This window comes from Oryctolagus cuniculus, chromosome 1, assembly GCF_051225735.1.
Source record: "Oryctolagus cuniculus isolate XC-2025 breed Fujian yellow rabbit chromosome 1, ASM5122573v1, whole genome shotgun sequence".
In the NCBI taxonomy this organism is placed as follows: domain Eukaryota; kingdom Metazoa; phylum Chordata; class Mammalia; order Lagomorpha; family Leporidae; genus Oryctolagus; species Oryctolagus cuniculus.
Window position 1 is genome coordinate 15705503 of NC_142867.1, and position 18303 is coordinate 15723805.

An 18303-nucleotide genomic window follows, 5' to 3' on the forward strand; every position below is an offset into this window, starting at 1 on the left:
TAGACATAAGAAATCACCTCATTTAGAGCTGGTATTTAGATATCAAATGGGACTTCCAGGACTGTAGCAGGCTTTGGTCAGTGACATAGATGAGGGTAGCATGCACCACTGCCCTCTGTAATAAAGATAATCTGCTAAATGTATCAATATGAGGCAGTTTATATTGCCACACCTTCTCTGAAAGAAGTTAGGAAATCAGGAAAAATTTTAGAATATATAACTAGGGTTTTCACATGAATTATTATTAATACAGCTTTATATTCCTAAATGAGAATTAGAGGAGGAAGACTGAAATGGTGTCTGCGCTCTGCCTGTAATTACTTATATATCTTGATAATGGTGTACCTAATGATAGTTTTGTAATTTTTTTTCATTTGAGAAGTAGAAACATTGCTGTATGTTTTTGTGGACTACACAATTACTTTTCATGCTCTTCTTACTTGAAAACTGAGAGAAGACGTGTAAATTCTTACAAATGCTTTCAATCTGAAATCACATCCTCAGTAGAAATCTCCAGAAAATTTGTCTATATGGATCAGATCTGTGTAAGATCACATATTAGAAACAGCCATTGCTAACAGTTTTATAGAGGAAAAGATCATACATAAAGAGTAGTCTATCGATATTCAAATCATTTTCTTAATTTAATGAACATAAAAGCCCGATTTCTATTGAGGACCACTTTCTTCACAGCTTCTTTCACCTCCTTGTTCCGGAGACTGTAGATCAAGGGGTTTAACATGGGGATGATCACTGTGTAGAAGACAGAGGCCATCTTATCCGTGTCAAGAGAATGGTTAGAGCTGGGCTGTAAGTACATGAAGATCAAGGTTCCATAGAATATGGTGACCGCCAGCATGTGGGAGCCACATGTGGAGAAGGCTTTGCGCCTGCCCTCAGCAGAGCGCATCTTCAAGATGGCAGAAATAATGTACATGTAGGAGACGAAGACAATCAGAAGGGAGGAAATGAACATGATACCAGCGCAGGCAAAGATCCAGAGCTGTTTGGAGTGAGTGTCTGAGCAAGTTAGCCTCAGGAGGGGCATGTCATCACAGTAGAAATGATTGACAACATTGGAGTGGCAGTAGCAGAGGTGGAAAGTTAGCACCGCATGAAATAGTGCGACCAAGAAGCTATAGCTATAGGGGGCAGCAACAAGCTGAATGCAGATTGCTGGGGACATTACAACCATATAGAGGAGAGGGTTACATATAGCCACGTATCTATCGTAGGCCATGGAAGCCAGGAGCAAGCACTCAGCTGTCATGAAGGCCAGAAAGCAGCCTAGTTGAGCAGCACATGCGTTGAAGGATATAATGTTTTGCTTGTATAAGAAATTTCCAAGCATTTTGGGGGTAATTACAGAAGAATAACAGAAATCAACAAAAGCCAGGTTGCTAAGGAAGAAATACATTGGTGTATTGAGTCTTGCATCTGTTCTAATGACTAGGATCAAGCCCAGGTTGCCCAGCACTGTGAAAAGGTAGATGGATAAGAATACCACAAAGAGGGGCATCTTCAACACCTGACGATCTGTGAGGCCCACGAGTACAAACTCTGTCACCTGAGTACAATTTTTCTGATCCATTTGTTTTCAGCAAGTCTGGAGAAAGAGAGATGAGGTTGGTCAAGTTTGACATTTCCATATATGACTTTGATATCTTATTATCTTGAAAAGCAACTTTAGTTTTAATCTGAAAGTGTTAATGTCATATTAGTTTATTATTTCACTTGGTGTAGGGGGATGAGATGAAGAGTAAAAGGAAGTAGTATATGAAAAACACACATTTCTCCCAGCCAAACTGCATTTATAAAGTTGAGTTATTAGGGTACACATAACTCATTTGTCTGAGTCTTCAAAGTGTTCAAAGCTGTGTGTATTACACTATGTAAATTTAACACTAATTTTCAAATATTTAAAACTATTTTTAATGATAAATGTTAGCACTAACAAAATACTGTTCTATAGTTAAGTATTTCTAACAGAACTGTCACCATATCTGTGCGAAATAATGGTGCACTCTGCTTCAATGATGATATACACAGAAGTTTTTGTTCTTTGATTCTAGGTTCATGAATTGTATCAGTTAAATCATTATAGCATTGCACACAATCTTTATATTTGGTTACAATAATTAAAATACTGGAAATGGGTAATTTCATATCAATACAATAATATGCCTTATAGTTGTTTACCTCATTTCTTGTTATATTTACAAATGGGGAGATAAATCTTACAAGAATGCATCAAAAGTCATATTCTTTGCAAAGCCTGAACACAGAAACCAAAGACAATTTTTCTGAGTATGTGTATATTTTCTATCATTTTCCCAATACATACATAAATAAACATATCTTTACAACTTTTTAAAATGAAGACAACCACTGATTATATTAGTCATTACTACTACTTATTATTACATTAGCTTTTTAAAATCTTTGTTGGTGTTTCTATAAATATATAAATTCCCTTTTGAAATAACTAGGCATCTCTTAAGCTGGAAATTTGATCTTTAAATCTGGAGTCACCAGATAAGACTGCAGTGTTTGCCCAATTTCATGTTCACTTTGCTACTTCACCTTATGTCTAAGGTAGAGTATAAATTACGCTTGAAAATATATTTTATTTGAATTTTTACATTATAGCCCATTATGCATTACATTCAAATTCTAGCCACATCTCTTCTCATTTGTCACAACCAACACTCAGTAATCTAACTAGAGTAATTGTTTTGCAGTCCTCTAATATGATTTGCCTTCACATGCTTCCCTGCTTTTTTATGTACTTTTCCCTTTGCATATCTCTACTGGTAGAGTTATGATTGGTGAATCAAAGGGAAAAATCCTGTTTGTCCTTAAATACATCTCTGATTTTTAATTTCCACCTTATGTTAACTCCTTTCATCTTTGTCATCTGGAGATGCAAGATATGTAACTCATTTACATATCCTCCTGCATAAATAGCAGCCATCTATCTTCATATTTCTTCTCCTAATAGATTGTGGACTCCATTGGTACAAGCCACAATTTTTTTGTCATTTGCTAATGTAGTTCCTTCTCAATGCTGGATAATAAGAAATTAAATATGAAAATGTTCAATAACATTTCCGTTTATATGCCTTATTCATAATTAATTTTCTTACACATATCAAATATATTAAGTAACATAGTGCTGAATTTTTTTTTTTTAAGATTTTATTTATTTGAGAGGTAGAGCTACATGGAGAGGGAGAAACAGAGAGAAAGGTCTTCCATCCACTAGTTCACTCCTCAAATGGCAGCAATGTCAGGAGCTGGGCTGATCCAAAGCCAGGAGACAGGAACCTCCGCTGGGTCTCCCACGCAGGTGGAGGGGCCCAAGTATCTGGGCCATCTTCTACTGCTTTCCCAGAATACAGTAGAAAGCTGGATCAGAAGAGGAGCAGCGGGTCTAGAAACAGCACCCATATGGGATGCCTGCACCACAGGCAAAGAATTAGCCCCCCATGGCACTGTTCCGGCCCCCAGTGACTTAGTTTTGATATGTAAACTTAATTTGGGTAAATTACTAGCTTTTGCAGAAACTGAGAAGGAACGTTTTGTCTTAGACGTCAACCTAGTATATTAAATACCTAATATTTCCAAGCATTCTAATAGATTTAACTTGAAATTCTCAGATTTTTTCATCTTAAACTAATAAGAAATATATTTCTATAACATACATACATACAATGATAACTTTAAAAGTTCATGGAATTTGGGTTAAAAGGAGAATTTTATTCAAAAATTTAAAAAAAAATCTATGCTCAGCTGTTTTTTTATTTAAATACATTTCCATGAAATTTTGAAAGTACTCTCATATAACTAAATTATAGTTAATATTATTTAGTCTCATTCTGGAAAAATGCCACTTAACATCTTTTATTACAAAGTCCACTAAATTCAATTATACTTATTTTTTGAGATGCTTATCTTGACCCCAAGTTAATATTTTCTTTGAACTTACTTGGGTAGAGGGTGTTCCTATAGACTGAGTTGCATGTTGTAATGGGGAGAGGGTGTTCCTATTTCTTCTACAAGTGGGTTGAGCAGCAACAATCTGTAAGCTTTTGTCATAACTCTGTCCCAAAAGACCTTACTTAGGAGTATGATGCAAGATCATCAGTGTGTGCCCTTTAGAGATCCCAAGATTGGCTAGAGACCAATTAATATTATTCTCTGGTTTCTAGGAACCACAGATCTGTATATCTGCCTTTAACATGACATTGCTGTCCTAATGTTTTCATTTTTAGAATATATATTTACGTATTTAGTGATTCCATTGATTAATAATAGCATTTATTTAAATTTATAATACCTATTTATTCTTATTTTAATTGCTAATGTTGTTGCTAAGTGACAGGTTTGAAGTTTTCTTCACAAGAAAGATAAAAATTATCAGAAAACCCTTAAGCATATCTTTCAAAGATCTGAATTGCCACGTATCAAAGGCTTATTCAAGAATGTTAAAAGATATTAGTAATTTGGGCTAGTCTTGTAGTGCAGTGGTTTGAGCCACTGCCCACACACATATGAGTGCTTTTTTGAGTCCTGGCTGCTCCACTTCCAATCCAGCTCCCTGCTAATGGGCCTGGGAAGGAAGTAGAGGATGGCCCAAATGCTTGGATCCCCGCGACTCACACGGGGACCTGGATGTATTTCCTGGATCCTGGCTTTTGCCTCGTCCAGCTCTGACATTCCCAGCCATTTGTGGGAGTGAATCAGAGGATATAAGAATTCTTTCTGTCTGTCTCTCCCACTCTCTTTCACTCTTTCAAATAAATAAAACAAAAACTTTTTTTAAAAGATAAGGCTTGGGCTGGTGCCATGGCTCAGTCGGTGCCTGTGCCGCCGGCACCCCGGGTTCTAGTCCCAGTTGGGGTACCAGGTACTAGTCCCGGTTGCGCCTCTTCCAGCCCAGCTCTCTGCTGTGGCCTGGGAAGGCAGTGGAGGATGGCCCTAGTGTTTGGGTCTCTGCACCCGCATGGGAGACCAGGAGGAAGCACCTGGCTCCTGGTTTCGGATCTGTGTAGCTCCGGCCATAGCAGCCATTAGGGGAGTGAACTAACAGAAGGAAGACCTTTCTCTCTGTCTCTCACTGTCTATAAATCTCTCTGTCTCTCTCTCTCACTGTCTAACTCTGCCTGGCAAATAAATAGATAGATAGATAGATAGGGCTTACTCTGAAATATTTGGTTCCTCTTCAAGATTGTTCTCTGTCATTATTTAGTTTCCTTATTTACTTGGTCTAAACAGTGAAGAGTTAAAATTGAATATGTGCGGGTGTAAAAAGTTAAGCTTAAGCTTACAGGTTTAAACCTTCCTGGTACAGCTGTGAAAATAAGACAGAGTGAAGTAGCACCTTGACAGTAGGGACTCCATTTTGGAGCACTTGAGACTCCATTCTGAGAAAGCATCCCCCCACCGTGAGACTCTGGTCTGAAACTATGATCTCAAATAGTCAGACAATAGCAGTGCACTACATCACCCTTGGCAGAGCACAAAAACCCCCTAGCATGATTGCTCAAGCTTAAAAGTAGAAAGGTTGCACCTGGGTTACCTGGGCTAATAATGAAGATGTGATTTGTCTGTGTCTTACATTAATATCATGTCCTAATTCTAATTGTAAGATTGTAACTGGTATTGTCAAGATTATGATAAATATTAATTTCACTTAGGTTTTAGGTTATGTTGACCCCAGTAACCATATACTCTCTTTTGATTTTATGTACTCTCTTTTGATCTTAGCAACTGTGTATAGCAACCGTGCATAGCAACTGTGTATTCCCCCCTTCCCGGTTTTGCGGTTTTTGCCTTTATAAACCCTAACCTTTGGTTATTCGGGGCTGCTCTGCTCATGATGATCAGACAGCCCCAGCATGCTGGATAATCAATAAAGCTTCCCCTTGCTGTTTGCATAAGAGACGTCTCTTGGTGACGTTTTTCGGGTGGTCGACCCTAACACAGTACTTTTCCAGATTTTTTTCTAAGCCAATCTGTAATCATAGCAGGAGAACAAAATGGTATTAATACTTGCTAAGGAGTCATTCATCTGCTATGGGATGATTTGTGTCCCTGTCATAATTCACACACTGAATTCTCAGTTCCTACTGAGATGATGGTATTTGGAGTCGGATTCTTTGAGATTTAATGAGGACAGGATGGGGTCATAAGGTATATGGATTTTCAAAAAAGTTGATAAAACGCATACTATGAAAAATTATTCATGAATTTCAAATTTTTTACTGAACTTTTTTTTAATTCCCCTTTTCATGTATTTTTAGGAGTACCCTAATTTTTTTAATGGCCTGAACCAAATAAGATGCATCTCTGAGGAAGAAAATTAGTCATCCGCAATGTAAAAATATTTGGGAGAGTTTTCAAATGGAGGAGGGCAAGCAATTATTTATGGCATTCCTTTTTCTAAAAATAAAGTGTTTCCTTCTGTCTTCTCAGTAATTTAGAGGGATCAGTTTTTAGCTGAGTATGACCTAAATACCCTTTATATATCTTGTAAGAAGGTCAAACAGGAAGAAGGAAAAATCATAAAATGTTTTCATTGGGGAAAACACTAAAAAGACACACTGGTGCGAGACCAGGAAGGCATTGGATACAAACTCTGGGATTCAGAGCAAAAAGCTTGTATTTTCAGGGATTCTGGATTTGATATTGTGTAACTTAGGTTAATATAATTTGAGGGGAAATGGGTGGGCTTTTCTCTTTCACATATTGGCTTTGCATATAAAATTTTCCACATACTTTCTATGGGATATTAATCCATCTATGAGGACAAAATATCTAATTTTGTTGTAAATAAGAATATTTTTAGACATTAAAATATTGTATATATCTTTCTATAAAATATATGACTTGGTGTTTTGTTATTTGGACTTTGAAACAATAATCAAGACAAATTCTTCTGTTTACATTTCATGTGGGAAAAGCCAGGGAGATAGGTCAGGAGCTGAAGGCCATGCCTCCCCCACTCTCATGTAATCCTATCAATCCACCTGTCATTCAGATGACCCCTCCCCAGGATGTACCTCCTTCTACCTGGGACCTGGGGGCAGTACCATGTAACCACTCCCCTTTTTGAGGCTCTTAAGAAGTTTGGTGAAGGGTAGGGGGCTTTTTCTCCCCTCATGGGCCCAAGGAAATCAGGTTATAGAAGTCTCTCCTAACATTTCTTGGCCCAATCTCCCTAAAATAAAGCCATCATATTTTTGTGTATCCTTCTCACTCTAAAAATAAAACTTTTCACACTGCATATTGTGTTTGTGCTTGTACTTAGAATTCTCTAAATAAAAGGCAAGTGCCTGAAATAGGACTTTGGGCCTAATTTTTCCCACAACATATTGGTGAGCCAGCCAGGGAGGAACAATATTTCAAAAGCAGCAGTAACAGTATGGTAAGTGGAACTTAAATGCATTTTTTTTTTTTTGACAGGCAGAGTGGACAGTGAGAGAGAGAGAGACAGAGAGAAAGGTCTTCCTTTGACGCTGGTTCACCCTTCAATGGCCACCGTGGCCGGCGCGCTGCAGCCAGCGCACCGCGCTGATCCGATGGCAGGAGCCAGGTACTTATCCTGGTCTCCCATGGGGTGCAGGGCCCAAGGACTTGGGCCATCCTCCACTGCACTCCCTGGCCACAGCAGAGAGCGGGCCTGGAAGAGGGGCAACTGGGACAGAATCAGGCACCCTGACCGGGACTAGAACCCAGTGTGCCGGAGCCTAAATGCATTGTCTTGGCAATGTACAGTTTCAAAATCCTGAAAGTTTTTTTCTTTCCCAGTCTCTTCTCTCAGTGCTCATGGTTTGAGTAGAGCAGCTAAAATGCAAAGATTAGTATCTTTTATCTTTCTGATTTTGGTAGCTTTTGGGAAACAAGAGGCCAATACAGACTATTAGTATTAATGAGATGTGGTAGGAAAGGTGTGAAAAAGAGCGTGCAGTTTACTAGTGTTTACCAATATATAAATGTTTCCAAATTACTTGTAATGTGTTTTTAAGGATAATTTACGCACTTAAGGAGGTTAAAACTTAAGCCTTTAGTTTCATGGAATGGTTTTATGGTTACCAACAATTGCTTTGCCACAGGTTTTTGGCTTTCAAATCAGGCATGCTAGTTTTGGGTGGGAGAACACTTTCTGTTGCCTAGTAACCATGATAGCATCAGGAAGAGGGGTATCCAAACATGGTGGAGGTTCCACTTCTTGCCTCAGAGGGTGAGACTTTAGCCCCAATATGGTGACTTCCAGTAAAAACACGTGGTTGCCAAGATGGTGGCTCCTATAGGGACTTCTGCCCTTCCTGGAAGATGGGCAACAGACCCAAAGTCCAATATGGCAGTTCCCACAGCTGGTCACAGCTGTAGCTCTAACACCAGCAAGTGGGGTGCCATCAGGGAAATGCAAATCAAAATTACAATGAGATTTCATCTTACCTCAGTTAGAATGGCTCTCATCTGAAAAGCGAAAACAATAAATGCTGCTGAGGATGTCAGGAAAATGGTACCCTAATACACTGCTGATGGAAATGTAAACTAGCACAACCATAATGGAAGACAGTACGGAGATGTCTTCGAAATGCAAAAATAGATCTAGCACATGAGTCAGCTGTCCCACTTCTGGAAACTTACCCAAACAAACAAATCAGAACGTGAAAGAATTATTTGTACCCTCATATTTATTGTAGCTCAGTTCACAATAATTCAAATATGGAAACATCCCAGCTGTCCATCATCTGACAAGTGGATAAAAGAAATTACAAATATACACTATGGAGTACTGATCAGCAATAAAAAATAATGAAATCCTGTTTTTTGCAGCAAAATGTATGCAACTGGAAACCATAATGGAAAACATTATTTAGTGAAAAATAACATTCCCAAAAAAGACAAATATCATGATATACTTTCTCTAACATGTGACAGTTAATATAGAATTCCAAAAACAGTGTAGGAATTAAATGGATATTTTGTGATATGATTATTGTTTTCATTCCTTGTTTATAATCCTGTGGAACTGTGCTCTTTCTAGCTTTTATTTTTTTGAATATAATATTTAGTGGTGAATTAAGCTTGTAATTAGAGTAGGTTGAAATTATGTCTCTGCAAAAATTAAAGAAAAAAGGAAAAAAAGGCCATTACTCTTTTTTTTTTTTTTTTTTGACAGGCAGAGTGGACAGTGAGAGAGAGAGACAGAGAGAAAGGTCTTCCTTTGCCGTTGGTTCACCCTCCAATGGCCGCCACGGCCGGCGCGCTGCGGCCGGCGCACCGCGCTGATCCGATGGCAGGAGCCAGGAGCCAGGTGCTTTTCCTGGTCTCCCATGGGGTGCAGGGCCCAAGCACCTGGGCCATCCTCCACTGCACTCCCTGGCCACAGCAGAGAGCTGGCCTGGAAGAGGGGCAACCGGGACAGAATCCGGCGCCCCAACCGGGACTAGAACCCTGTGTGCTGGTGCTGCTAGGCGGAGGATTAGCCTAGTGAGCCGCGGCGCCGGCCAGGGCCATTACTCTTTAGGCCTCTACCTGCAATGCCAGTATCCCATATGTGTGCTGGTTTTAGTCCCTGGTGCTCTACTTCTGATCCAGCTCCCAGCGAATGGCCTGAGAAAGCAGCAGAAAATGGCTGCTTGCTCCCCTGCATCCAACTGGGAAACCCAGAAGAAGCTCCTGGCTCCTGGCTTTAGCCTGGCCCAGCTCTGCGCATTGTGGCCATTTGGGGAGTGGGACAGCAGACAAAAGATTCTCTTTCTCTTTCTCTCTCTCCCTCCCTCTCCCTCCCATCCTCTGTCTGAATAAATCCAAAAAAAAAAAAAAAAAAAAAAGGAGGGGTAACAAGGGAGGGAGACAAGGGAGAGTGAAATACAGTTATCATCTTAGAACTGTACATAATGATAATGAGGCCAGCACCGCAGCTCACTAGGCAAACCTTTGCCTTGCAGCACCAGCACACTGGGTTCTAGTCCGGGTCGGGGTGCCGGATTCTGTCCCAGTTGCCCCTCTTGCAGGCCCGCTCTCTGCTGTGGCCAGGGAGTGCAGTGGAGGATGGCCCAAGTCCTTGGGCCCTGCACCCAAATGGGAGACCAGGATAAATACCTGACTCCTGCCATCGGATCAGTGCGGTGCGCCGGCCATGGCGGCCATTGGAGGGTGAATCAACAGCAAAAAGGAAGACCTTTCTCTGTCTCTCTCACTGTCCACTCTGCCTGTAAACAAACAAACAAACAAACAAACAAGCAAACAAAAAAAACTGTACATAATGAAACACTTGAAATCTATTCTCTATATCAATCCCATGTGGGTTCCAGTTGATGTCCTGGCTCCTAGCTGTTCTACCTCTGATCTGGCTTCTTTCTAATGTGCTACTAAAGACCTAGAAAAAGCGACAGAGGATGGACCAAGTGCTTTGCTCCCCTGTTACTCCTGTGCAGGGCCTGGATGAAGCTCCAAGCTCCTGGCTATGGCCTGGCTCAGCCCTGACCATTACAGCCACCTAGGGAATGAACCAGTGGATGGAAGATCTTTCTCTCTCTCTCACTGTCTCTCCCTCTCTCCCTGCAACTCTGACTTTCAAATAAATAAATACATCTTTAAAAATTCATTTTTATACAAAAAATTTACAAACTAAAAAAAAAATAAAAACCCTATTGTTTGTTAGCATAGCACCACCATTTTGTCAATGAGAAAATCCAGACACAAAGAAGGAAATAATGAATTTTCCAAGTATAGTCAGTTTGTGGTTCTATTCATAGTGAGGTCCCCATGTCCTGAAAGTCAACTTTTCATGGAGCATCCTTTACCCAGAACAGAAAACTCTCAGGATTTTGTGACTAGAAGCAAAGTAGATAGAGCTGTTTTCTGGTAAGTTATACAAATGCTATAAGGTTCAGGAATTAGGTTGGGATCCTTTAGAAAAAGTCAAAGATTTGTGTAGAAGTCATTTGTTAGGAATTGTGCCCAAGAACAGTTATTGTGTGAGAAGTGGGACCAAAGAAGAAAGCATATCCAATGAGCTGTAACAGCAAAGTCTGGGGCACTAACTTTGGTTATATTCCTGTGGGAGAATTCTGGGGATAGGGTGGGTCCAACCCCTGAATTACTCTAATGAACAGGGGAGGTTGAATGTATCCTCTGTTAATTGCAGTTATTGGTTAAGGGCTTTCTCCTAAGAAGTAAATTCCTAGCAACTTCTGATTCACCTCACACGTAAGCTAAAGAACCAAAGGAAGCCTGAGACAGTTTCCTCACAGAGATGTAGGTACTAGCTCTTGAGAGAGAAAAGACACCAGGAGTTGCTGTACACATATGGCAGATGGAGCTTAGGGAACAGTGGTTATTAAAATCTGGCATATGCAGGAAGCATCAGGAAAACTTGAGAGCTTGGTAGGATGCAACTGTTTTGAATCCATGCTTGACTTTATGCCCTGAGAATTTGACTCAGCAGCCTACGCTTTGATAAGCTCTCCACGTGACACCGATGCATGCTCAGGTTTAAGAACAAATCAAAAATGGTTCATTTGCGCAAGACATTGATTGCATCAATTCCAAATACTATCTTACTCTTTGAAAAACCACAGTAATCGTGTTATGTATATCCTAAATAGCAATTGTCTTATACTAGGTAACTCTGTTTTAAATGGAAGGTCCATTTATGTGTCTATAACTTAGATAGTTTAGGTACATGAGTTTGGGAGCAGAAGGTTCGGGGAGTACAGCTGCCCTGCATACATTCCAAGGAAGTTTGAGATTCCCCCTTTCAATCTAAGAGAGAGAGAGAAAACAAAGTGGTAAAGAGCTGGAATGTTTGCATTTATTTTAGGATCATTCCGTTGAATCTCTGACTTAACTCTACTGAACAACAACAAATGTTATGATGAATTAATTTGCTTACTAGAATGTAGATTAGCATGGAGGAAAAAAGAGAGAGTAAATTGGGAAACTAGAGCTAGAGTCAAACTCCAAGTAGATTAGAGGATTCTTAGGGAAGGCTTCATATTTTTAACTATATTTTGATATTTATTTTATAGAGAAGTGCCTACTTTTGCAATATATTATCTACTGCTGATTCACTGAAGTTTTATAGTCAAAAAGGCTTTAACTAGGAGAGGTATATAATGATAAATAAAAACATAAAAAATAAGTGGCTTAATTTTTTCTGTTGAAATAATGGAAGAGACTTCTCACCTTTCCCCCATTCCCACTCATGCATACCCTATCTTAGAATATTTACTACAGACATTTTGTGATTGCACATTGTTTTAATTATGTCTCTGTTTCTTAGAAGTGCATATAACATCTTAAATTTTCAATAAAATAATAGTCTTTCACCAACTGCTCTAAGGCATAGGAATATCTTTCTTTTTTAAAGCTTTTATTTATTTATTTGAGAGGCAGGGTTACAGAGAGAGAAAGGAAGAAACAGAGAGAAATGTCTTCCAACTCTTCCAACTGCTGGTTCACTCCCTAGATAGCCACAAAGGCTGGAGCTTGGCCAACTCGAAGCCAAGAGCCAAGAGCTTGTCCTGGGGCTTCAGGTGCAGGGGCCCCAGCACTTGGGCCTTTGTCTACTGCTTTCCCAGGCCATAAGCAGGGAGCTGGATTGGAAGAGGAGCAGCTGGGACATGAACCAGGGTCCATATGAGATGCTGGTGTCCTAGGTGGAGGCTTAGCCTACTATGCCACAGAGCGAGCCCCAGGAATACCTTTGTTAAATATCCTGGAAGTATCTCTGACATACAATCATTAAGGAAGAGAGTGTTCCTATATCATAGATTTTATAGGAGGATGAGCCTTAATTAGATGGATTTGCTCCAACCTGCAAACTACCTCTAGTCTTGAAGACAAGAGTTTATTTTACATTTGGATGAGAATGAGCTAATGCAGATGGTTCAAAATTATGAAATGCATTAAGGATGAAATGTATGTTGAAGTTGGTGCCATCAAGTTCTCTTATTTCAGTCATATTCACTGTTTATTTGGGGAACACATGTATACTTGATTCTTTCTGTTCCTTGTATAAAACCTTGGGATTTTTTTTTTGTAGTCTCTCAGGGGATTGCCTGTGATACACATCATATTCCGGTTTAATGCTCAGTCAATAACACAACTCTTTTCTTTCTCTTCTATCTTTGCAGAGAGATCTCCTGCGTTGAGAGAAGATTTTGTTTTTACTTACATTTCCTCAAGAATCAGCAAATTATATGGTAAATAATGTTGTTTGGAGGGTTCAATTATTTGATTTGGGTCTATATTTTTGTGATAGGATTTTTGGGTAATCAAAAGTGGAGATTTTGGCAAGTTTTTCCCAAATTCATTGTATCTCCAAAATATTAAAACCAATAATTCAATAGTTTCAGGTCTCTTGAAATATGGGAAAGAAGGAAAAGAAAGTCATATTTCTATAAAACTGAAAAATTTTAGATAAGAACAGTGCAAGTCTGTGGCAATCTTGGCAGAGGTTATCCCCAAGCCACACCTAAGACTGTTCAAGGCAGGCACGGACATGAAGCAAGCAGCTTCATGGCCAAGGCAGGCAGAGTGCCTTCCACATGGAGTAAAGAGTGGAACACTCAACAGTGGGAGGAGAGGAATTGGCAAGGTCCAAACCTGGAGGAAGGTGGGGAGGTGGAGATGCTGATCACCCCGACTGATCCCTTTATACTGCATGCCTGTGCTGAAACATTGCACTGTGCCCAATAAAGAGATACAATTATACATTAGTCATAAATTTTGCTTATGTATTTATTTCAAAGATTTATTCATTTATTGGATAGAGGTACAGATTACAAGAGAGAGATGCACACAAGGAGAGAGCAATCTTCCATCTGCTGATTCACTCCCCAGATGGCCCCAACTACCAGCGCTGGGACAGGCCAAAGTCAGGAACCAGAAGTTTTATCTTGGTCTCCCAAGTGGGTATCAGGGGCCCAAACACTTGGGCCATCTTCTGTTCCTTTCCGCAGGTCCTTAACAGGAAGTTAGATTGGAAATGGAGCAGCTGGGATACAAATTGGTGGTCATAAGGGATGCTGGTGTTGCAGGCACCAGCTTTTCCTGTTACATCAAAATGCCAGTCTCTGGTCACAAATTTTAAAGGAACAAAACAAAACAAAAAGAAAAACAATTGCAACAAAATAAATATATTTTGTTTCAAGAAAGAAAAAGAACAGCCGGCGCCGCGGCTCACTAGGCTAATCCTCCGCCTAGCGGCGCCGGCACACCGGGTTCTAGTCCCGGTCGGGGCGCCGGATTCTGTCCCGGTTGCCCCTCTTCCAGGCCAGCCCTCTGCTGTGGCCAGGGAGTGCAGTGGAGGATGGCCCAGGTGCTTGGGCCCTGCACCCCATGGGAGACCAGGAAAAGCACCTGGCTCCTGGCTCCTGCCATCGGATCAGCGCGGTGCGCCGGCCGCAGCGCGCCGGCCGCGGCGGCCATTGGAGGGTGAACCAACGGCAAAGGAAGACCTTTCTCTCTGTCTCTCTCTCTCACTGTCCACTCTGCCTGTCAAAAAAAAAAAAAAAAAAAAAAAAAAAAAAAAGAAAGAAAAAGAACAAGTTAAGAAAACCTATGCCATGGTAGTAAACGCAGCTCTCCAAGAGTTAGGGCATGGTACCAATAGGAGCAAGTGAACAATTGTAGGTAGGACTAGCTAGAATTTAATAGAGAGAACCCAGACAGGAATTGGCCTTTGATGAATTTGATACACAGCCCAATTTTTCACATATCTTGATCTGTCTGATGACCTATATCTCGAAGAATGGAGATTTGATACTGATCAGCAGAAAGTAATTTCTTTAACACTAATAAAACATCAAATATACTCTACAAACCAGATATAGACTGACAAATGAGGGTTGGGTTGGAGGTTTACAGACTCGAAAGGTTTCAGCACGACTACTCACCAGTAATTAAGTGCTAGTCTAGCAGGAAAAGCAACAACTTTCTGACACTTGTGAAAGGATAAGAAAGAAAAAGAAATCTTGATCTGATGAATAAGTGACCACATTACAAATTAAGTCCAGATAAGATACTTTCCAAAATCAATAGAGAAAGACTCAGCAATAGCTGAGCTCAGCAATAGCAACGTCCTTCAGAAGAAAAAAAAAATCAGATTTCAGAGTTACTGAAATATATTGTTTATGGCAGTATGGCAGTATATGGTAATATTGGCAGTATTACCATTTTGGATTGGATAATTTTTTTTTGTAATTGCGGAGCTGTTCTGTAAATTAAATATTATTTTGTATCATATCTGGTATCTACCCTTTCAATAGCATTAGTATTCCTTCACTCCATTCTGTCTCAAGCAAAAACAGTATGTTCATGTATCAACAAATGTTTCCTAAAAAGAAAAAAATTACCCACTGTTGAAACCATTGCAATTTAATTGAGATATTACAAATAATTTGGGAAATTTTATTTAGATCTACTTTGTTATTAAAATACTCATAAATGAATTACTAAAGAATTTTTATCATTTTAAACTGAGAATTCATTATGTATTCACTGTTGTCTACTCATCGGTAAAATGTAATTGTCTAGCTATTAGAAGATATAATAAACAGGCAAAATATATTTTCTCATGCAAGTTACTATTTGATGTAACTTCTCACGATGACTCCTGCATATGAAAAGCAGAAGCAGGGAATGATTTCATCTTACTATAAATAAATCTTTATCATATAAACCAGGCACTTACTAATATTAATATGCAAAAGACACATCATAAAGTAAACTCCCCTTCTGTCCATCTGGAGTCATTTTCTTAACTTCACAAACACAAAAGCCTTGTTTCCATTGATGAGGATTTTCTTGAGGGCTTCCTTCACATCCTTGTTGCGGAGACTGTAGATTAAGGGGTTCAACATGGGGATGATCACTGTGTAGAAGACAGAGGCCATCTTATCTGTGTCTAGAGAATGTTTAGAACTGGGCTGTAAATACATGAAGATCAGAGTCCCATAGAATATGGTGACTGCCAGCATGTGGGAGCTACATGTAGAGAAGGCTTTCCGCCTCCCCTCAGCTGAGCGCATCCTCAGGATGGCAAAAATAATGAACATGTAAGAAACAAAAACAATCAGAACAGAGGAAATGAATGTGATTCCAGCACAGGTCAAAATCCAGAGTTGTTTGGAGTGAGTGTCTGAGCATGTTAGCCGGAGGAGGGGCATGTCATCACAATAGAAATGATTGACAGTATTAGAGTGACAATAGCACAGTCGAAAGGTGAGGGTAGTATGAAACAGTGCCATCAGGAGGCTGTAGCTATAGGGGGCAGCTACAAGCTGAATGCAGGTTCCTGGAGACATTGTTATCATGTAAAAGAGGGGGTTACAAATGGCCACGTATCTATCATAAGCCATGGAGGCCAACAACAAGCACTCTGAAACCATGAAGGTGAGAAAGCAGCCCAACTGAGCCGCACAAGCATTGAAGGATATAACATTTTGTTTGTATAAGAAATTCCCAAGCATTTTGGGTGTAATGACAGAAGTATAGCAGAAATCAACAAAAGCCAGGTTGCTAAGGAAGAAATACATTGGTGTATTGAGTCTTGCATCTGTTCTAATGATTATGACCAAGCCTAGGTTGCCCACCACTGTGAAAAGGTAGATGGATAAGAATATAACAAAGAGGGGCATCTTCAACACCTGACGATCCGTGAGACCCACAAGAACAAACTCTGTCACCTGAGTACAGTTGTTCTGAGCCATGTGTCTTCAGGGAGTCTGGATGCACAAGTTGGGAGAAGAATTCAATCCAAGTAGTATATTTATGCCTTTTCTGAAAGTAGTGTTTTTATGTTTCACTATCTTGTAAAGATTTTTTGTTTCCCAATGTAGGGATTACAACATATAGGGAAGTTCTGGGAATGGGATGGATAGAAGAAAGCATATCTGTAGGAAAGGCCTATCCCACCCCCCAAACATTTTTTATGGACAAAGATGAAAGCTGCAAAATAGTGTATATTGTCAACGATTCCGTTTAACATTTTGTACTTTCCGTTATCTAAAACTATAATGTGACATGTTAAAAAGTTGAAGCTCTTTTTATTTAACAGATGTTGGTATTAGTGACATAAAATAAATCTGAAGACACATCACTCTGACATATTTGTCATCTTATCCTTGCACACTCAACTGCCATTGTCCCAAAGCTGGCAGAAAAACAATTTTGTTTTTAAAATTTTACACAGATAACATCATGTATAAGCGTGTCAACTGCAATATAACCTTCATGATGTGTTAATAAAATATTGAAAATAGCTAACTTTATGGAATGTGAAATCTATTGTTTACCTTGTTTAATGTCAAAAAATCTTGATTTAAAAGTCTCATTTCTTTGTACATTTTAAAGATCAGGAAGAGGAGAATGACAAATAAACATCTGAAAAAAAAATCAGATAGCTGGTTTGAGTACAGCTGGGCATCACATCTATTTGCTTCTGACTCAAGAGTCCACATATCTGCATTTTATATTCTTCATATTCTACATTCTATTTATTCTGTTGGTGGAAACCTAAATTATTTCCATATTGTAAAAAAATCATTATCTCTCAAGCATAAACTTACATGATCAAAGGATAATGAATCCTCATATAATCTTATAGTAAATGAAGCTAAAATTGATAGATGCTTTTCAAGATATTTAGGTGTGACTTTATGTCTCTTGATGTTTTTGTCTTTCACCAAAGAAACACATAACACATCTTTATAAAAAAATTTACTTATTTGAGAACTAGAGAGAGACAGACAAAAGACACACAGAGAGAGCTGCCATCTGCCATTTTACTCCCAAATGCCTGTGATAGATGGGTTGGGCAGATATCAAAACCAGGAGCAGAGAACTCAATTCAGGAGTCCAGATATTCACATGGGTGACAGAGAGTCAATTACTTGGGTCTTCAATCCTGCCTTCCAGCGTCTGCTTTAGCAGGAAACTGGAGTTAGGAATTGGAGCCCTGTATCAAATGTGGGTACTCTAATGTGGAATAGAATTATATTTTGTATATTAATATTTATTTTCTAGTGAATTTAAAATTGAAAATATTTCTCTGTTTTTTCTTATTAATTTTGATTAATTTTAATGAGTGAATTGAATATTTAAATGTCAAATGTCAATTTTCTCATACTTCTTTTGAATTATTTTTCTCTCCCTTTTACCTTTATATCTAAAGATGAAAATACGTTTACTCATTCTCTGAGTTACTCTGTGAATAGTCATATTAATAAAATAAGATCCTGTGATTCTATTCTCTACAGTTCTTCAGATTTAACTAAT

At 39.2% G+C, this 18303-nt stretch overlaps 2 protein-coding genes across 2 annotated transcripts; both read right to left on the bottom strand.

Annotated features, from left to right (window-relative positions):
• Window positions 1-631: 631 nt before the first annotated feature.
• On the bottom strand, window positions 632-1591 carry LOC100343026 (olfactory receptor 8U9). The gene has a single exon (XM_002709135.3). It carries the CDS (start codon window positions 1589-1591, stop codon window positions 632-634), a length of 960 nt encoding a protein of 319 aa, XP_002709181.3.
• Window positions 1592-15776: 14185 nt separating this feature from the next.
• LOC100342770 (olfactory receptor 8U8) lies at window positions 15777-16736 on the bottom strand. The gene has a single exon (XM_002709134.3). It carries the CDS (start codon window positions 16734-16736, stop codon window positions 15777-15779), a length of 960 nt encoding a protein of 319 aa, XP_002709180.3.
• Window positions 16737-18303: the final 1567 nt, after the last annotated feature.